The 13,056-nt window shown below is 49.7% G+C and overlaps 1 protein-coding gene across 1 annotated transcript in view; it reads right to left on the bottom strand.

The window, feature by feature from the left end:
* Positions 1 to 13,056, bottom strand: part of LGR6 (leucine rich repeat containing G protein-coupled receptor 6) — a 144,270-nt gene that overhangs the window by 63,731 nt on the left and 67,483 nt on the right. Inside the window, exon 4 of the mRNA XM_075174545.1 lies at positions 8,385 to 8,456. Within this exon, the coding sequence (XP_075030646.1) occupies positions 8,385 to 8,456 (72 nt within the window). The remainder of the gene's footprint in view (positions 1 to 8,384; positions 8,457 to 13,056) is intronic.

Raw genomic sequence — 13,056 nt, 5'->3', positions numbered from 1 at the left:
GTGTCCCACCAGTGGGTTAGATGACATTACGTGTGTTACCGTCTCCACCCAGCTATGTCCATACTTTTGGGGTCTGGGGTCTACATGAGGTGACATGCAGCCACAACTTTCTGTGGGAGGAGAAATGAGCTACCACGGGGCAGGAGATAAATGAGTGGATGACTTTATCTAGCAGGGAGAAATGTGACTCTGGAAGCTTTGTGCCTATGCTGCTGTGTCTTACTGGATCAGAAAACCTGCTACTATCCTAGGGAGGCCCAAAGTCTCTCAAAATCCCAATAATTAGCTATTAGTGCAGTTCCTCCCCAATCTGGAGGAGGGAACCCCAAGGAAATGCACAGAGCTCATGGCCATAGGCTAGAAATCAGATCATCATGCTGAAAGCACAGGCTGGTACTGTGGAGCTGAACTACAGTGGAAACTTAGAAAGCTGCACTGGGCCACCTAGAAATCTTATCCTCCTGGAGCCTCTGGCCTCAAAGCCAGGTGGGAGAAGCTGTGATGACTTGTGTCCTGAGGCCACCATATAGCCACCCATACTGGAAAAGCTCTGACACTCTGCTGGCTGGCACTAATCCCCCCTTCCCCCTCCAAATTATTGTAGGCAACACCCACCCAGACAAGCCAGGCACACGCTAAGTACCTTCCCAAAGTGCTGATCTGCGAGAAACTCCAGAAAGAGCCAGCCATTCTCATCACTTTCCATAAGTATTTGAAAAAGAAAAACCGAGAGTTTATCTTGATCTCTTAATCCATCAGGTTTCTTTTCTCTTTGCTTTCTCTACCTCTGCAAGCCTGGTAATTATAATTTATAGCACCTGCTCACTTTGAAATACCTTGGACTCCTTCTGCCTGGCAGAGGAACAGACACAGTGCCCATCTGCTTTAGGTAAGCGCTCACAAACCACAAAGTCGTTAATTAGACTGACACACGACTCTTCCAGAATACACATGGTATGTTGTTACTGCACCTATAAACCACTGGTAACCAGATACTCTGCCAGGGGATCACAACTGGATCAGAGCATTACGTAAAGCCTTGGCACCCCTTGCAGGGCTCAGAGCATTGCCATCAGGTGTGCGTGTTCTCTCTAATCCTCCCTACTGGGCTTCCCAATATGCTTCCCAGATAAAGCAAGCCTGCTGGGAAGCAGCTCCCTCACACTTGGTAGGAGGCTCACTCTCCAGAGCTTTGTATTCTCTTATTTTGAAATCCAAATTCCTCTCTGTATTCATCTGGTGATCCCCGCCAAGGTCTCCTTCCTGACAGCCCGGGCTCCAGGCAGTGATGCCTCCACATCCTGTAGCTGACAGGGAGCAGGGCAGGTCTGATTCTGGCCCCACAGGCATGGCTGCAGCTTCAGAGAACCTGTGATGAGGCGTGTTTGTAAGGACAGGTGTGTCTGATGTGGATGGGGGTATCTGGGTAGATTTGACACTTGCCTCCTAAGGCTGGCTGGCATCCATGGGGCAAAGTGAATCACGAACACCTCTGGTCGGGAAGTGCTGAACCCCCGAGGTGGATGCCTCCCTCTGGAGGAGGAGTCGCCCAGACCATGTGAAATCCCTGGTGAGTGATACTCGGTGACACACAGTAAGCCAGCCTGGAGCAGCCAAGCTTTGGGTCAGCACATGAAGTGATGGGGACTGGGTGTCCTAGACCTTTGAATGCCCTTGGCACAGAGTTATGTTGAACCTCCACCGGGTTTGCCGTCTTCCCAGAACCTGTGTTAGAGTTTGCAGGAGGAAGCCCTGTTAGAGTGTTTGAAATATTATTTGCCAAAACTCCGGACTGCATCTTTCTTGGTTAGAAAAGGTATGGGGGGATCGCACAGGGCAATGGGAACATCCTCCTGGAGAGCATCCACAGGGGAATGTCCTGACCCTCCAATCTCACCTAAATTTGAGTGAATCTAAAGTCAGTTTTTTGGCATGCTGTCTATCCTGTGAAGGACTGGAGTTTCAGTAACTTAGGTTCCCTGAGATCCGGTATGCATCATCTAGGCTAGTTAAAATTAGTGCCCTCCCGTTGCTGGTTCCTGCACCACAACACGTCTTTTGTGGGTGACACCACACCTGCCATGGCAAATCTGTGCACCTGAAGGTCATGGATTGGCAGCTTTGAGAAGGCTCCTTGCATGAAGACAGATCCTCATCTTGGCCAAATCAGAAGGGAAGAGCAGGGGGAGGACCACGGAGGGAGAGCCGTGTTAGCATGGTCTTTGTGACACTTGGCCAGTGTTTCTCCTCCCTTATTTCTAGTCTTCTAGAGACAGATGTGAGAGCAGGACCCAGGCCATGTTAACAGAGAGCTGCTGCTTCCTCTCCCTGGACGTGAAGTCCTTTGTTCAGGCTGCCACAAAAAAAGCTGTGTGGGAAGGCATGCAGAGTGGGGGCAAGAGGGCTCCAATGTGGAACAAGCTTTCCTGGGGGCAAGGCACTTTGGAGAGTCACATTCATGCCCTGACTGTGCCACGGACTCTCTGATCGTTCTGGGCAGGAGACTCCTACTTCCCTGTGCATCATCCCCCAGTAAAAAGGAGGAATAATTTTCCTTCTGCTCTCTGAGTGACAACGCTTATTGGAGTTTCTTTCTGCCTGGACTTTCTTCTCCTTGAGCATGTATGTACAAGTTGATCTCCTGCTGTTAGAGACTCTCAAACTTGCTGCAAACTTCCTAGCTGGTACCATGGCCTCACAGCATGCATCTTGCAGAGCCCGAGGAGCATCTGGCTGCCTGCACTGTCCAGCACTCTCAGCCAGCAAGCAGAGGGACTTCAGTAGAGGTCTGAACATGCCTCATGCCTGGGACCACAGCTTGGACCCCAGCAGTGCAGCAAAGGGACCCAGCAGTTCAATTCCAAGTGCTGCCAAGGCTTGGGTGCATGTGTCCTACCTCAGTGGGTATCCTGTCTGAATGCTCAAAAGGCAAGACAGCTGCCACCTTTGGACACCTTTGGAGTTTATTAAATAATTATTTTTTGCTTTCCTATCTTAGAGATTCCACTGACACATTAGGTTTTGGCTACATTTCAGCTCTAACTTGGTGCTGTGCAGGCAGTAAATACCAACCTCTCTCTGAACCACGGTGGCTAGAAGCATCCCTCTCTGTCCCCCTTTTTTGGCCACCTCATCCCTTGAATTGCGTGGTAAGTCCTACTGGTAGAGCTACGCACAAAACAATTGTTGTCAGCTTCCGCTTAGTTTGGCTGCTTCTGTTGTAAACCTGAGAAAAGTCTTGTGTATCCAGAAGTCTGTCTATTTTTCCTCTCCTATGTCAGCTTGTCCATAAGAGATACATACTTTCCCTTCAAATCCTGCCTGAATCCCAGAATGACGAACGTGGACATCAAATGCAAATATCTGAAAGAGCAAGAAAATAACCAGCACACAATCCCTTTCTGTCTAGTACAGCTGTCTGTTCCACTCCTGTTGGCTCCCATTTTCACCCCCCTTTTCAGCTGTCCTGCCTGCTTAGCATGTGTTGCCAACTTGCAAAGCAGGTATTTAATATTCCACAAAGTGCCATGCAAGTCCGGTAACTCATGGACTGTCATGACGTGCGATAAAGCCACTTCCCCTTCTGAATGGAAAAAAATAGTTCTGGGCAACACAAGTACACTGGGTCTAGGATAGCCTGACCAGTAATGCTCGGAAACCATGCTGTGGGTGACCTATGGGTGTTCCAGGCTGGCTGATTTTTTGGCAATGAATACACAAAAGTCTCATAAACTTCTGGTAAATGACTCAGATATTTGAAAAAGAGGAAGAAAATCTCTCTAACACAGACCTGTAGTGGAGGCTCTTGGCCTGAGATTAGTAACTACATTTGGAGAAGTCATGGCAGGACCAGTGAAAATCAAGCAGAGCATCTTAGCTCTGTATCTGCCTTAAGACATAGTGACTGTGTGCACTGTGCCACTCCTGTTTTTCAAATCAGGTCTCATTTATCTTTATGAAACATTTCCCTGTTGGAATGGAGAGAAAAGGAAAAGATGGCTACAGAAGAGCATCTCTGAACATGAGCTAGAAGGAGAATTGCAAGACTCTGCAAGCACTGGCTTCTCCCTTGTGGGAGCAGCACAGGATGGAGACCCAGCAGGTCATGCTTTCTCCAGTGTGAGACACAGCAGTGGTACAATCTCATAACACACTCTGTGTGTCTTTAGAAATGTCCCCATCCACCCAGAGCAGGGCTATGCCTCACAGCCATGCTGGGCTTAGTTACCAGACGTGGTTCTTGGGCCTTCACCATGCCCAAGTTTGTATACTTGTACAGTTTCTGTATAACGAGGAGAAAGTGCAAATCATCATCTTTTTCTGCACGTGCCCTCCACACTTTCAAGTGCCCAAGCTAGAGACACAGACAGGGCCTGGTGCAGTGCTCACATGGGGCAGAGCTGGCTCGTGCCTGTCGTCTCAGAGAATCACTGTGGAGAATAACTATCTCGGAGAATAACCTGTACTCTCCATACTGAGGACAGGTTTTACTGCAGCCTATTGGTGATCTGCGACCTGGGTCTTTCTGAGAGGCACCTTCTTTAACCAGGCCCATCCTTTAACCAGGTAGCTCGTACAGGGAAGAAGTCTCCATCGCGTGGGACGTTTCTGAAACTTTGGCTTCCAGAGACTGCCCCTCTAGTTTGAAGATTTGGACCCAGCCTTAGGGGCATACCATGGAAAAGCGACTGTAGGGGACCTGACTGATCTCTTATGGCTTTACCCTAAATTCTCATAAACACAGAAAGAGCAGAATGGGTGAGATGGGTTCACTGATGGGAGACCTACAGAAGATACTACTGCTTTGCTGCTTGCTTTTTGTTACAGAAACCTCTTTCCTGGAGCTTTTCATCTTTCACACAGTTTGTCCCAAATACTTCCTCTCCTGGTGACCAATCGTGCCATTGCAGAGTCTCAAATGAGGCATGGAAACACCTTAATGTGGCACATGGAGCCAGGACACCTAGGTCCTACTCCTGACTTTGCTGTTGCCCTAGGGAAGATCACTTTGCCTTCCCATGCTTGTGTCGTGCTCGTCAGCGCAGAGCAAGAACTGACAGTGAGCGAACTCTCTGGAAAGCACTTCTGAGTGTGCAGCTAGAGATGACCGTGCAGGTGTTATTATCCTGATGGGGAAAGATCCACAGCATCTTGCCCCACAGTTTGCTGCCTCTACCAATTCCCACTAATTTGCTGCCTGTGGCTTAGCTAATCCCTTTCCAGTTTTTCTGATCAGCTGAGATGTGATGAAGAAGATCCAGCCCAACCGCAGCAGGTCCCACCTTTCTGAGCTGGCGAGTGGGATACCTGTCTGGCTCAGGGGGAGAGGTGTTGCCAACAGCAGATCTGCCACAATGGATTGTGCTGTTTTCCCAATGCACATCTCTTATTTTCTGATACTCTCTGCAGGTTCTCAAAGCTGGGCCTCCTAAAAAGGGTGTTTAATTAAATGGTCATCTGTGTAAAGATGGTCCAGAAGACCTAGATGGTCTGTGACCATGAGAACATGTATTCAGGCTCCCTTGGCTGGAGGGGCACTTTAAGCTCCATCCCATGAAATGCTTATTTTCCCAATAGAAGCCTTCCTTTGAACTTATTTACTATCACTGTGCCTGGTGGCTGGTGGATAAGCTGTGGGTCTGGCTGGTGTAGTTGGGAGCATTGGATGGAGCAGTCCTGCAAGTCAGAAGTTGTTGCCCCCTCTCCTGCCCCGGACCCAGGTCTTGTCAGGTCTAACAGGTTTTTTCTTTTTTTAAGAAAGAGACAGGAGTGGGAGGCCACTGTCTCGGTCCCTCCTGTGCACAGTTTGTGTCGGGGACAGGAATTTGGGTCCGAGGAGAGGCTGGGAAGGGAAACTGAGCCTCAGAGGTGGATCTGGGGAAGGCTCAGAAGAGGTGGCCCTGGTTCAGGAGTATGAGGGTAGATATCCTAAAAACAGATGGTGAGGAGAGGAGGAGTGATGGAGTCCAGAGGGACCAGGCACAGATGCTTGTGCACTGCTGGGAAGAAAGACCTGGCTGAACTACCAGGGGTGAGGGGCTGAGGGGAGCTTTCAGAGGGGAACAGCCCAGACACGTTGGTCCAAAGGGCCAAGGCTGCTGGGGAAAGGCAGAGGGTCCCTGCTCAGCCACCTCGGACCCTGGGTGGGAACCTGCCAGCTGGGGCAGCATGGTCTGGGGGCAAATGGGACACAACTGCCTACAGCAACCTTTCTTGCCCTTGCTGCTGTGGCTCTTGAAACCAGTCTTAATATGACAGGCATTAGGCATGTCCTAACCAGACATGCCCTGATAGTCAGCCCTCTGATTTTATTCCAAGCCTAGTCTCCCTCAGGTTTTCTGAAGCAGCTTATTTCGTCCTAAAATTTGCTCTTGCTGTTCAGTTTCTGCAGGGAGAACACGAGATCCCAGCTGGCCCAAGCTCTCCCTCCTCACCCAACTTTGGAGACACCGGAGTGGGACCTATACTGGATAAAGTGGTCTCAAAGTGCACTAAGAGCAGGTACCTCTGTATTGATTCATGATAAGCCATCCTCCCATCCTGAGCCTTAAATGAAGCCCAAAAGTGCTATGAGCAGCGTCTTGGAGTGTTTTGCATTTCTCATGTGCCTTGTGGTATTTTGGTGGGGGCTGTTGGCTGTGGGGATGGAGCATATGCACCTCTCAGCCCTAGCCGAGGTGGCCATCCATCAGCAGTGTGTGCCCCAGGCCAGGTGGCCCAAGCAGCAGTGGTGCCTGCAGGCAGCTGAACCTTCAGAAACAAAGGTTGGGTCTATCCAACCATGGGCTCTGGTGGCATGGGCTGTCACTTTCATGGGCACAGGAGAGACAGGCTGAGGGGGGGAAGGGGTGTTCCTGGGGCAGCCCCATTGCAGTGACCTTCCATGTCATGTTTTCCTTGAAAGGGAAGTCACTTGGAAAACAATCCAATCTCCAAATCCCTGGAGGGGGGGGTCTTGACTTCGGTACTGGTGGTGATGTCAACACATTTTAATAACAGCCACAACCATGTGCCAATGATGTTTCAGCAACAAATGTTTCAAAGAACATTCATCCCGCACAGCCAACATCTCCATTGCAAATTAATATTTAAATTAATATTTACAGAAACTCCTACTTGGTGCTGGGAGGGTCACACACGGAGAACTGTGCCCAGTTTTGGGCTGCCCAGTGTAAGAAGGATGAAGAGGAACTAGATGGGTCCAGTGGAGGGCTAGCAACTGAGTCAGAGTCCCAGAGCACTTGCCCCACGAGTAGAGGTGGAAAGGAGCTGGGTTGGTTTCACCTAGCAGAGAAGCAGCTAAAAGGAGATCTGCTAGTGACCCACAACTAAAGATGATGGTGCCAAGCTTGGTGGTTCCAAGTGATCAAAGAGTAATGACCACAAATTGCACTCCAGGAGTTTTAGGTTGGACTTGATGAAAAGCTTCTTCCCCAGGAGGGAAAGCCCCAGGCCAGGTCATCAGAGAGGGGGGAATGTTCATGCTTGGAGGATTTCAAGTCTTGGATAGACAAAGCTGCAACTGCCCCACCTAGTATTGTTGATAGTCCTGCTCCAAACAGGGGGCTGGCCTGCAGACCCCCAGAAACCGCTTCCAGCCAACAATTATATGGTAAAAAGACACAGTAAGACTAGGACTGAAGTTAAGGATTAGGGTTAAGTTTAGTTTTTCAGTGGTTCAGCCCAATTCAGAATACTTTAACAAGCTTTGGCAGTGCTGCTTACGCCAGCTGGGCGATTCCCAAACAGACCTGCCCTAAATTCAGTGGCACTACCAGGATCTGGTTGCACGTGTGTCCCTACCCAGGAAAACTGCAAATATTTCAGTGCCGTGTGATTTTTAGTGAATATAGTAGCACAAACCTGCTGCGGATATAGCTACTTTAAAGGAAAAGCACTATCACAGCCTCAGCTTCTTCCCATGGCTGAATCACTAAAAGTGTTTTAAAGCATTTCTACCCTGACATAACTACCCTCTATCTGGGTAAAACAGCGCAACTTGCATGTTGACAGACCAGAGTGTCCTTTGTGCTCCCTGGCAGGTCCCTTCCCCACTGTGGTCCACAGTGGAGAGGATGGAGCCCCTTCTGGGTGGATATTTTCCAGTGTTCCTTGAAATATGCATTGGCACTCGTGGCCTTTTCATCACGACGCACACATGGGGAGCTGTAATTTCAACATCCTTTACCAAGACACTGTTCCTTCCATGAAAACCGCCCTCCCCTCCCTTCTATGCTAAGTGACAGTAATCTTTGCTTTAATTGGAAAAGAAAAGGAAGAAGGGACAGAACATCCTTGAAAAAGGAACTAATGACTCAAATGCTGAGAAGCCCGGGGCCCCCAAGGGACTCTGCAGCTCGCAGCATTGATTTTTAATGACTTACAGAGATTGGAGGTTTGGAAGATCTCTCAGTGCCTCTGCAGGGATGCGACTCAGCTGATTGTTCTGCAACATCCTATAATTAGAAAAAAGAAAACTTTGTTTTTAAAAAAAAAAAAAAGCCTGACACAAAATGGAGGACATTTCTGCTTGTTTCTGAAGCTGTCCTGGACTCCTGTTGGAAAGCTGGAGGGGTTGGAAAGCAGTGTGTTTGTCATCCAGGGCTCTTAAGCAAGCTTGCAGGCTGCAGGCAGGTGATCTGCAGGCCAGGCTGGCCCAGGATCCTGCAGCAGAGGGTCCCAGGGGTGAGTTTGGTGCTGCAATGGGGGATCCACTGGGAGGATGTGACCGTAAAGGGGCCTCTCCACTGCACACATGCATCTGTTAGTCCAGAGTAATACCAGTGCTTTCAGCTGAGTTGTCCCATATTTATACTTGTGTAAGACATCCTTCTCCCAGTGTGTGTCCGTGGTGGTTACCTCTGCAGGGTCTATGGAAAGTAGCCTGTGGGCAGGTTTCTTATTCAACTTGTGAGACAGCTGCAAACACAATGGATGAGGAGCCACTCCATAGCTGTTTGCTAAAGGGCTTCGCAGCATTGGCACAACTTGCAGCAGTTGTGGAAAAAAACCAAATCAGCCCAGCGGCTTCAGAGAGAGAAGGTGACTGGAGCTGTTGGGCTGAATGTGCAGGGCCCAGGAGGACTTCTCAGGAATGGAAGTGAGCATGGAGAAGCGCCTGAGGTGACTGAGGTGACTACACAAGTGATTGGGGAGGAGGAGACACTGGCTGGCAGCGCTCCTGCCCCAGGGGTGGGTGCCTGACCAGCTTTAGCAATTCAGGTAGGCTCAGAACCGGGCCCCAGGGGTATTTCTGACCTGGCCAGCCGCTATTCTCTCTCACTGACCTCCTGGAGCACCACGCATGTGAGTTTACTGGTTTTATCATCCCTGCATCTCTGGACAGGCTAAGTTTTTGACTCTGGACCAGACTCTGTCCTGAACCTACTTGTTCCTTCCAGAATTGGGACATCACGGGCACATGCTCCTCTGGATAAGACAGACATCCCAGTGTGGTAGCTGGGCTGGGAAAAGTGCCTAAAGAAGGGAATGTTTAAAATATCTGAGGTTTCTATTTCCAAAACCTTCAAGGAGTAGTTGGAGATGACATGAAAAGGGAAATGGTACTTAGGGGGCTGTCGTAATTACTGCCAGTCTCAAAGGGACAGAGCGTGGCCTTAGCAGTGAGGGGCAGCTCAAAGAGTACTGATATAAGCAAGGAACTTTCCCATTGCTGAGGCTGCTAGCTTTACTGCAGAAGATTCAGAGGTCTGTCATGAAAGGAAAGCTATTGGCCACACAACTCTTCAATTTCTGGAAGAAGATGGGGACTTACCATTAAATTATTTGTATGCACACAAAAGAAAAAGCAGGGAAACAAGCAACTGTCAGTAGTGGCTAGTGCAAAATGACCTGTGCCAAGGCAATCTGGTTTTTTTCTATACAGGCTAAAAGGCCATGAGAATGGAGAGGAAAGCATAGACATCATCTACCATAACTTTAGCTTTACTTTAGAAAGGTGTTAAATGCTGGCATGCAATTCAGGAGAAGAGACAAATTTGATGTGGTACAAAAAGGCAGCAGAGAGGCCTTACTCAAATTAATAAATGGTTCCCTCTCCAATGAAGAACATGTTTAAGGGTCTATAGCATCTCTCCTGAGCTAACATTCAGCGTTTTTGCTAAGGACCCAGATGATATCTGGGAGAGGAAGGTTGCTACCTCTGCTGACAACGCAGCGCTGCACAAGGTACCTTGCACCTACAAGGAGGGACGCAGAGCTCGGCTAATGCGAGCAAGGGGCTGGGAAATACAGGGTACTGCAGGGAGACCAAGATAAAGGCTCCGTGGATGGACAGGGATAACCAGTTGCACAAGTACAGCTCGGCAGGGGCTTGCAGCCCTGCCAAAATTGCCTGCAGTTGGTGGGGATCCCAGGATACCCAAGGCAAAATGGACTTGCTCTTTGGAGAAGGCAGACAACCTGTGGGGGTGGCTACATGGGGCTGTGATGAGCAGGACACCAACAATGATGCTTCTGCACCTCTTGATGCGGGGCAGGCTTTGGCCAGGCCATGCTGTCCCATCTGAGACCTGCCCTGCAGGACATGGGGCAGCGGGAGAGCAGCCAGAGGACAATGGGGAGATGGATGAGGAAATGCCAGATTCCCACCTGTGGGGAAACTAGAATAGAAATTACAGGGGTGGTAGAAGAATGTAGTTGGGATAATTTGGTCTAGAAGAGAAAAGGCTCAGGAGGCAGCGTGGGAATGTCAGGCATGGAGATGTGCAGGGTGCTCACACACCACTCCCCACTGGTGGACAGGGCAGGGCTGGGTGTGTTTGAAGTGGCTCCCTCTGCCCATGGCCCCCCTGCATCTGCCGCACAAAGCTCATCCATGGGCAGCACAAATGGCCCCAGGTGTCCTGGTGCAAGGGGCAGTCTGAGCCTCAGACACTCTGGCAGTCTCTGATCCCTGCTCCACCGACTCCGAATTTTCCTCTAATCACCCTGTTGTACCTGACTCCCGCCACTCTGCCATTCTCAAAATGCTTCCCCTGTTCACCTTCCCGGGTGATCTTCTCACCGCCTGCTCTGCATGGACATGAGCCAAGTGCTCCCATGACGCTCGAGAGGAGCATCACCCACAGAGGAACATGAGGCTGGTGTGAACTGTGCCCTGGCAAGTCCATAATCATCAGCCCTGGTTCTCCTTCCACGCTTGTGAAAAGGGAGTGTAAGCCCCAGTGATCAATCCCGTGGGTATTCTCTACAACCCACTGGGATGGGGAAGCTCATCCAGGTGGACAGCTGTCATACAAGGACCAACACCACTTCTGGGCCTCCTGGTCCTGCATACGGGTTTGTTTCCACAGCCGAGGTGTGCTCGGGGGATAGGATACTGGGTCCTGCAGCCCAGTGAAGAAGTACAACAATTCGGGTCTGTTATAAATCAAGAAGATGCAGAGCTGAATACAAAGTGGGGCTTTAGGAAGTGCTGTTGGGGTTTTGGTGGGACACCCATTGGATCTCAGTGGCTCTATGAAATCTGAGCTCAGTGTTCAGAGATGATCAGTGGAAGTATCTGGAGTCAATATTAAAGCAGAACCCATTGTCATACTACTGCTGGATCCTGCTGCCTCCATCTATTACAAGTCCCTTCTCCAACCAGTAACACAAACTGAGAGACTTTCCAGACCACCATCAGCATGGATTGGTTCCAAAACAAAGCCATTTTGGCACAGACAAACAATATTTAAAGAAGATGCATCAGAGACCTCTGAAACCACTGGAGTGCTGGACAGTGCTATTTTTCACAACAGCAGGGCAGCTACAGAAGTTTTCAGATGCCAGGGCTGGGACAAGAAGCAGTGCTTCTTCACATGCCATGTAATTACCTCCAATAACTCAACATCAGAGCATGATACAGAGAGGCCAAAAATAGTTCCAAACAAGGCTAGATAATTTTCTAGGGACAGAACCCCCCTGGTATTAAACAAAAAGTTGTTCATTCAGCCTTAAGCTTAGGAAAGCCCCAGCTCTGCTCACTGGGAGCTCAGGTTTGAGCAGGAAAAGGCATCCTGCATCTATCACTGGATGTCCCAGGATAGCTTTTCTTACAGTCTGGTATTAAGAACAACCCCCATCAGGCCCCTGGTCACTGCAGTCAATCATTACATGTCATGTTAAACCATTCTTGCAAATTTTTTTTTTTCATAAAAGGCCCTTTCACCAACAACATATAGCATGATTTTGGCAAGAGGTCGAATAATTATACCAAACCCTGGGGGATGATGTCAAGGAGGTCCCTGCACACTACCAGAAGCACATCTCCTTGCTGTAGCATCTGGTTCCTGGGGCTGCTCTGTGCTGGAGTGCCCAGGTGCTGCTACAAAAGGATAATGGCAAACGCGTTCAGAGGAGAGCAGGGCACATGGAGAGCTGGGACAGGGTCACAGGGTCCCTCTCTAAGTGGTGACATTTTCCCTTTTGGGATGCTGGTCGTGTATAAGATGGAGGAGGACAATGCTGTAGCTCACTGAGGAGAGCACCCACAGCAGGAGTCCTGGGCTCCAGGCCAGCTCCAAGGGTGGCTGATACATTCTGCATTAAGGGGTTACTGCGTGACTTATGTGAACAGCATTGCAACAACTCTGCAAACCAGTCATCTCCTGACTTCATGTCCCTGAAAGCCTCGGGCATGCCCTGTCCCCTCCCTGCATTCATGCTCCCCCAGGAAAAGAAGCTGCGTTCCAGGGTGTGTGCATGGACGATGGTGCAGGGATCTGCATTGGGATCCTAGGTATGCTGCAGGATGACCAACAGAGGCACAGACATGGTCTGTGAACCTGGACCTCAGTCCACAGGATCACAGCAACCCTGCAATCCTAGATGACACTGGCCTCAGCCTTTCTCCATCAGCATCTGCCTCTGCTCCTGCCTCTCCATCAGATCCTGGCTCCAATTCAAACAAAATTCCTGGACCTCATTAGCTTTCCTACTGCAAGCTGCTGCTTCATGGCAGCATGGAGACAACCTTAGTCAGAGCTTGACTTCTTGCACCCATGGAGCAATCTCACCACCTACCCAGCCCTATGCCCACTCTGGTTGGTGCAG

Source organism: Calonectris borealis, chromosome 26, assembly GCF_964195595.1.
Source record: "Calonectris borealis chromosome 26, bCalBor7.hap1.2, whole genome shotgun sequence".
NCBI classification, from domain to species: Eukaryota; Metazoa; Chordata; class Aves; order Procellariiformes; family Procellariidae; genus Calonectris; species Calonectris borealis.
This window is presented reverse-complemented; position numbering and strand designations above follow the sequence as displayed.